This window comes from Micrasema longulum, unplaced genomic scaffold (genome assembly GCF_059751315.1).
Source record: "Micrasema longulum isolate JH-2025_06_02 unplaced genomic scaffold, ASM5975131v1 h1tg000566l, whole genome shotgun sequence".
NCBI lineage: Eukaryota > Metazoa > Arthropoda > Insecta > Trichoptera > Brachycentridae > Micrasema > Micrasema longulum.
Window position 1 is genome coordinate 437,348 of NW_028277762.1, and position 7,431 is coordinate 444,778.

General features: G+C 33.1%; 1 protein-coding gene across 1 annotated transcript in view; it reads left to right on the plus strand.

Annotated features, from left to right (window-relative positions):
* The window catches only part of LOC148280583 (roundabout homolog 2-like), a 62,273-nt gene extending 55,077 nt beyond the window's left edge, over nt 1-7,196 (plus strand). Inside the window, exons 3-11 of the mRNA XM_088228160.1 lie at nt 106-259; nt 2,482-2,612; nt 2,691-2,963; nt 3,035-4,125; nt 4,199-4,433; nt 5,297-5,633; nt 5,710-5,885; nt 5,977-6,356; nt 6,443-7,196. Coding sequence (XP_088084286.1) covers nt 106-259; nt 2,482-2,612; nt 2,691-2,963; nt 3,035-4,125; nt 4,199-4,433; nt 5,297-5,633; nt 5,710-5,885; nt 5,977-6,356; nt 6,443-7,072 — 3,407 coding nt within the window. The 3' untranslated portion in view covers nt 7,073-7,196. The remainder of the gene's footprint in view (nt 1-105; nt 260-2,481; nt 2,613-2,690; nt 2,964-3,034; nt 4,126-4,198; nt 4,434-5,296; nt 5,634-5,709; nt 5,886-5,976; nt 6,357-6,442) is intronic.
* The last annotated feature ends 235 nt before the right edge of the window (nt 7,197-7,431 follow it).

Consider the following 7,431-nt stretch of genomic DNA (forward strand, 5'->3'; position numbering starts at 1 on the left):
TGAATCCCTAGGAAATAAAGTTTGGTGCTTGTCTTGAAAAATTTAATCGCACTTTAAATAGTGTTACAAATGTACTTTATAAGGTTGTTTATGTCCTTTCAACAGTTCTTCGAGAAGACTTCCGCTTAGGACCAGCGGATACTCGGGGCGCAGCCGGTGATAGTGCCCTACTCGAGTGTTCTCCACCACGAGGGTCCCCTGAACCGGCTGTACTCTGGAGAAAAAATGGACTATTGCTGGACTTAGACAACAATGAACGGTTAGTGTACCTTATTATTATTTTAATTTTAATATTCTTTCACCACAACATGTTTAAATGTATAATTACAGTACTGAGTTACATCAAAGAACAACTAGGGTTGAGTACTTAATTTTTTTCTGATTCAGTTAAAATCGAACGCTTCATGCGCAGAGTTAGCTGTTTTAGCCATTACACCATAAAAGAAACCAAATTCATAAACAATACATTCAAATTTACAAGTAAGGAAGTAAAAAGTTAACATGAGTCTTGTGAATACACATGCTCTAACAAAATAACATCACCTACCGACTTTTTATGTTTACCGGTTTCGAAACATATCCGTCTTTTTGTCAAGACACTCACTACATCAATATGCAAATACTAAAATACAACCACCTTTATTGTCACCGTAGTATACAAAGTGTTTACGAAAAAATACACTTACATGCAAAGTTGAAGGGAATGCATACATTTCCATGTCTAAACATGCACTTAAATTCAGTTAAAAATATATGGCGAGATGTCAAAAAATCGTAAGGGAGGGGTTAGGAAGGGGGAGGGGGGGGCTGAGTGGTTGAACGTTACAGGATTGGTTAATTTTTAAATAAAAAAATGAGCTTTATTAAAAATATATTTGATTATTTACTAAAGAAAAAATATTTTTTAAAGCTTTTTTAATGTGAAACACTTGTTTAATTTCAGTATTTTTGTTTTTTAATTTAAATTTTTAACTCCTGTATCCTTATTGAAATTGTGATTAAAATTTATGATGATTTGCAAACTCAGAAAAAGTTGTGTAATTTTAACATCTCATGCGTTCTTTAATGCGATTGTTAAAGCTACGTGACGTTTTCCAAATGAACCTCGATGGACACGTATTGCATTGTAATTAGTACATCCCTGAGTTGTTCAATATATTATCATTTTTATTTTTATAATTTGTTAGTAATTTTTCAACATTATCTTTTGTACAAAACACAAATTCAATATTTTTTGGCAATTCTTTTTAAAATTTGATTTAAAGTATTATTTACATATTATCGCTGCCCTTGTTCTTGTTTGTTCAATAAACCGTTTTGCAAATTTTACAAAAGATGTTTTATTTGTTTTTAAAATCAAATAAGTTAAATCAGCAAGTGGAGATTGACACTAAAAAAATGCTGAAAATACAATTGAGTAACGGAAAAAATAAATATTATATAGCTACATGGAAGCGTAATAAGATATTGAACTTATTGACATTTATAACTCAATTTTCTAAAAATTATCTAATAAACATACAAGAACTATTTAGATAGAATTTTTTCTATTTACAAATATTATCATAATCTTTGTTGGTATTTACAATAATTATTATTAACCAATTTTCATTTAATTTGTCTGTTTGTCAATGAATTTTGTAGTGTAACCGTTATTTATTGCATTTTTTTTTAATGGTGTTTAGTTCAATTTCAAAATCACATTCAGATAAGGGAACAGTAACCAATCGGCATAACGTCGAATGAAAGATGGCAAGTTTGTGAAAAATTTGATAAATCAGAAGATTTTATTCAATCTAAAATATAACATTCCCTTTCTGCACCTAATGGTGCAAAGGGCTCTGCATTATTACACCAATCGCAGTGTATCTTGATCATTTTTCTCACATGAAGGTAATATGATCAGTCTTACGCTTCAAGTACCAGTCCAGGGACTATGAAATATTCTAGTGTAAAGACAGCTTTTTAAATAAATATTTCATGTCATCCATGTCAGGAATCTAACCCGAGACCTCTTGCATGGTACGCAAACGCGCTGACCACTGCACCACGAGGCCAATATCTTAAATATATAATTTATTAAAATGTCTGGTGTAAAAATGATATGATGATTGTAATCAGATCAACGAAGTCAATGCGAAAAAAGATCTAACTATTCGTATTTATTTAGAACTTTATGTATCTTTTAAATTTGATGTTATACTTTTGAAATACGTAAACAAACCGTGTGGTATATTTTGTTTTATTTTTATGTTATTGCAGTGATATATTAATATTCGTCTCAATTTGCTCATTGTAAAATGTAATTTATTGTTTTCTACAAGATTTGTTTTTGAATGAGTATTTTGCATTATTTTTTTATTTTTTATATCCTTTAAATTATATCTTTAAATTCAACGGTTTGAAAAAAAAACTGAATTATTTATTATTTAAGCAAACATTTGAACACAACACGTGTGCATTAAAAAATCATTGTTGCAGTTTGAAAATTGTGGACGGAGGCAACTTGATCATCCAAGATCTCCGACAATCTGATGATGGAAGGTATCAATGTCTAGCTAAAAGTATTGTTGGAGTTAGAGAATCCACTATTGCCCATTTAAGGGTTCTTGGTAAAAAAAATATTTATCTGCTAACTTACGTATAATATTTTCACACTGAATTTGTTTGATTGTGTTAATTTTTTTTAGTTAAGCCTTATCTGATAGCTGGTCCAACAGATACCACAGTGCTAGTGGGAGGGAGTGTTACTTTTCAATGTCGTGTGGGCGGCGATCCACTCCCAGACGTGCTATGGCGACGGGCGGCTGGGGGTGGAAACATGCCTCTAGGAAGGGTCCATATCCTAGAAGATAGAAGCCTGAGGCTTGAAGGGATAGTTTTGGAAGATCAAGGAGAGTATAGCTGCGAGGCTGATAACTCCGTCGGGTCAGTCACGGCTACAGGAATCCTCAAAGTTCATTGTAAGTATTTTAAGAAAAAATGGTTTTAAAATAACAAGCAATATTATAAAATAAACATTTTTTTCTTATAGCACCTCCATACTTGGATGTTAAACCAATTACCCAAAGCGTTGAAATTGGTGCAGAAGCATTTTACGAATGTTTGGCAAATGGAAATCCTAGACCAACGTTATTTTGGTCATTAGAAGGCAATCATTCACTGCTCTTTCCCGGAGTCACATGGGAACGATATAAAGCTTCAATATCAATTGACGGAAAATCTTTACTTACTCTTCAAAAAACTCAAAAAGAAGATTCCGGCACCACGATTGTTTGTTCTGCTGTCAATTCGGCAGGCGCAATTACAAGTCGAGCCAAATTAATAGTTACCTCAGAAGATGAAAGGCCACCGCCTGTCATTATAATTGGACCATCTAATCAAACATTGCCAATTATGTCTATAGCAGAATTTCACTGTTCCGCAATCGGGAACCCAGATCCAGTTATATCTTGGTATCATAAATCAATACCGTTACTTCCTTCTAAAAAAGTAACAATCGTAAACTCTGGACTTCTTACCATAAAACAACTAGAAAAAGAAGATTCTGGAATCTATTCCTGCGTAGCTTCCAACAAAAATGGTAAATATGTTTGGAGCGCCTTTTTAAAAGTAGATTCACCAACAAATCCCAGCGTAAATTTCTTCAGAGGTCCCGATCACTCCACATTGCCAGGTCCTCCGGGCAGGCCTCAAATAAAGAGCCAAACTGAATCGAGCGTTGTTATTACATGGACACAAAATAATAAAATTGGATCGTCATCCGTGCTCGGTTACCAGGTTGAAATGTTTGCTAGAGACAATTTAGGAGGAGGAAAATATGACGCAAAATGGAGAATCGTCGCTCATCGAAATCAAGATACTACATACACCCAAAAAAATCTAAGTGTGGGTGGTTCCTACATGTTCCTTATTAGAACTGAAAATTCACACGGATTTTCACCGCCAAGTCCGTTATCGGAGACAGTTATCGGTGTAGGAGATAATGATGTATTACTAGGAGTCGAAGATGAAGGAGGATCTGCACTCATTGCAGAAGCTCGTGCTAGTTTACAAGGAGACGAAGTAGTTCGCCTAAGTGACGTTATATCAGTTGATGCTTCCATTATTAAGTTAGCTTGGGAGGTACGTAAAAGACATTCAAAAATTTTCTACCAAATTCTTTGTTTTACTTCTAAATGTTTATTTTCCATTTCAGACTCTAAACGCGCAAAACTTAGAGGGATTTTACATATACTATAGACCACTTGATAACCCGAATGCAACAGCTGGCGAATATAATATGCAAACAGTACTGCATTCTGGGAGTACAACGGGTTTTGCGATATCTGGTCTGAAAACATTTACATCCTATGAGTTTTTTCTGATTCCTTTCTATAAAAATATTGACGGACGGCCATCTAACTCCAAAATTGCGCGGACTGGAGAAGGAAGTAAGTATCTTGTTACTGTTTTGCGCTCATAGGACTAGTATTATTATTTTTCGTCCCACCAATATTTTAAATAATTAACGTGCCTTAAAATGTTTAAATAAATGACATAAATGAAATTGAATTGAGACATAAATGAACAAAGTTGTGCAGAGAGCAACCAGACTAAAATTTTGAAAAAACTAGATGTTGATGTTATCGGGTGCAGTAAGGTCGATTCTATGTTCTGTTCAAAACAACCAGACCGCTTTCGTACAAAAAAACTGTATTAATCACCTTCTGAAATGATGTCGATCATCAAAACGGCATTTCTCAATTTGCAAAGAACACTCACAGAAAAATCATATGGTACTTTAGAAATCATTGAAGCTGGTCAAATACATAAAAAAATTATTGTTTGTAATTTTGAATAAAAACTAATGTTTTCATTGTTTATCATTCGTCAAGGTCAAAATGATTTGATTTTTCACTGTTTTCACAAAGATCTCAGTTTCATTTTTCTATGGCTGGCTGCTTTCTGTATAACTACGTTAAAATATAAGTCTTTTTTTTTAAATATGAAGGCTAAAATTTTTGTCACAATATATTGGGTATTATAGCTTATTTTATAAAAATTTATTTCATTAAACAAAAAGAATTATAATACGGCTAAACAATTTTAATTTTCGCATTTTGGCTAGCATCTTTAAATTTTGAAAAAATATCGATTTACTTATCAATCAAATTGACAAGGAAACAGGTATTATTTTTTACTGGTCAGCGTCACTCTTTTTATTTTTTTACTATCAAGTAAATGAAATTTATTTCGAAATCACGGCGTATTGTATAAATTTTTTTTTTTGTATTAAGTTAACTTATTTTTTCAGCACCATCTGAACCTCCGAATCAACTTGAAGCGTTTTTACTTAACTCTTCATCAGTTTACCTCAAATGGAAGCCTCCTCCTCAAGGAAGCCAGAATGGAATAATACAGTACTATCAAATAATTGTTAAAGAAGCTGGTAACGAATCTCACGTCGTTTACAATGGATCAGTAGTTGGAGGAAATACCAAAATAGGCGGTCTGATACCAGGAACTGCTTATTGGCTACAACTTGGTGCGGCTACTTTTAAAGGTATCGGACCATACAGTCCTCCTGCTGCTTTACGATTGCCATTAGCTCCAAGTAATGAAGTTCCAAAATTACTTGGTCCTCTTCACAGGTAATTACTTTACCATTAAACTTTGCTAAGATTCATCCAGAAAAAAATATATGCTATTTTTTTATTATTATTTTAGAAATACATTGGATCAAAACCCACAGCAGATGGATGCGGGAGATCTTTTAACTGAAACTTGGTTCCTTGTGCTTATTGGGTCTATGATCACAATAATGATTGTTCTTTTTATCGGAACTTTCGCTGTCAGAAGGAAGCTTCTTCTTTCAAAAAAAGGAACACTGCCAAATTTATATGGTAAAAAAATTACGATAATGATTTTTCGATACCATTTAAAAAAAAAATTATAAATAACCAAAAAGTTGATTTCAAATTGATATTATTTCAGATACTCGGTGTATTGGTTCAAATCTTATAACACAGTTGAATATCAAAGGCACTCCTGGATTGCCTAGTAATCTTACCACATCGTATAACCAGAATAGTGTTACCAAAACTGACTCTTTAATGTGGATGGATACTCGTCAAGATAACTGGAGACAATCGAATAAAGTACTTCATGGAATGGCTGACTATAACCAAAGCAATGGACAAGGGACGTTGCCAGAATATGATAAAATAAATGGACAAAACATGCCAGACTACGCTGAAGTAGATGCTGCTATGATTTGTTATCGCAAAAGTAGTCTTGATGATGCTATTATGAGTCCAGCTGCTTATGCATCCGTTCCAGTGATCGCAAATGATAAACAACTTACAGGAACATTGGTAAGATATAAAATCATCAAATAATATAATCTATATGTTTTTTGCTCGTAGAGTATTAAAATCAATATTGTTATTTTTATTCTCAGGGATGGATGAAAATGTGCACTGGCAGCAAAAATAAAGTAAATGAAGAACCAGACGAAGAAGTGTATCCTGCAAGTAACGGTGGATATTTCAACAGAAATGTCTACTCTGATACTTATTTCTCCGGTCGCTCAGATATGTTCAAATTTGATAACCTAACCTTAGATACATCCAACCAATCATCTTCAAATGCGACATCTAACAACACTAATGGAGCGAGACCAGCCAAAGAAAGAACATATTCTCAACCTCAAACTCCCTGCAGTACAATAAGAAGAAGCCACCGTCTCCAAATGATCAGATCACAAAACAATGATAAAGCGCTTTCAAATAGTGAATATTCAAAATCACAAAATAATACATATCAGGAAATGAGAACGCAAGAAAACCCATCGTTTTCTCTATTCGATGATCAGAACTGCAGACTGTCTGACATGCCCGATGATGACAAAGAGTTTCTTGGGCACGTTCAGCCGATGAAGTTGATCAGTAATCAGTATTCCAGACCCGCACTGACAAAAGCGTCACCGACGGGAAAAACTAATTTAACGAGTTTTTCAACAATGAAAAATCCTAGCCAAATTAAGCCAGAGTACCACCCTTCTACTAGAAGTGAACCTGGTAATCACTAACCGTCACATTATATCAAATATTTTCTATTTTCGTAATAACAAAAATATCAAATTTTATCGTAGTGAAAGCAAATTCTTGGTTGTTTCAATATTTTTAAGACTCTTTTCTCACCTATAAAATCGATACAACTTTAATGTTAATTGAATAATAGAGATGTACTAGGAATAATCGTTTATAAAAATATGTAAAAAAACCCGCTATATTGTATATGGTAACATAGTATATTTTTTTTTTTTTTATCCAGCTAAAATCAATTGAAATAAACACAGTGTAAAAATATTCATTTATAGTGATAAGAAAAGTATACATAAGATACATGTGATACAATAATATATAAAGACTTAATTAGTGTACATTT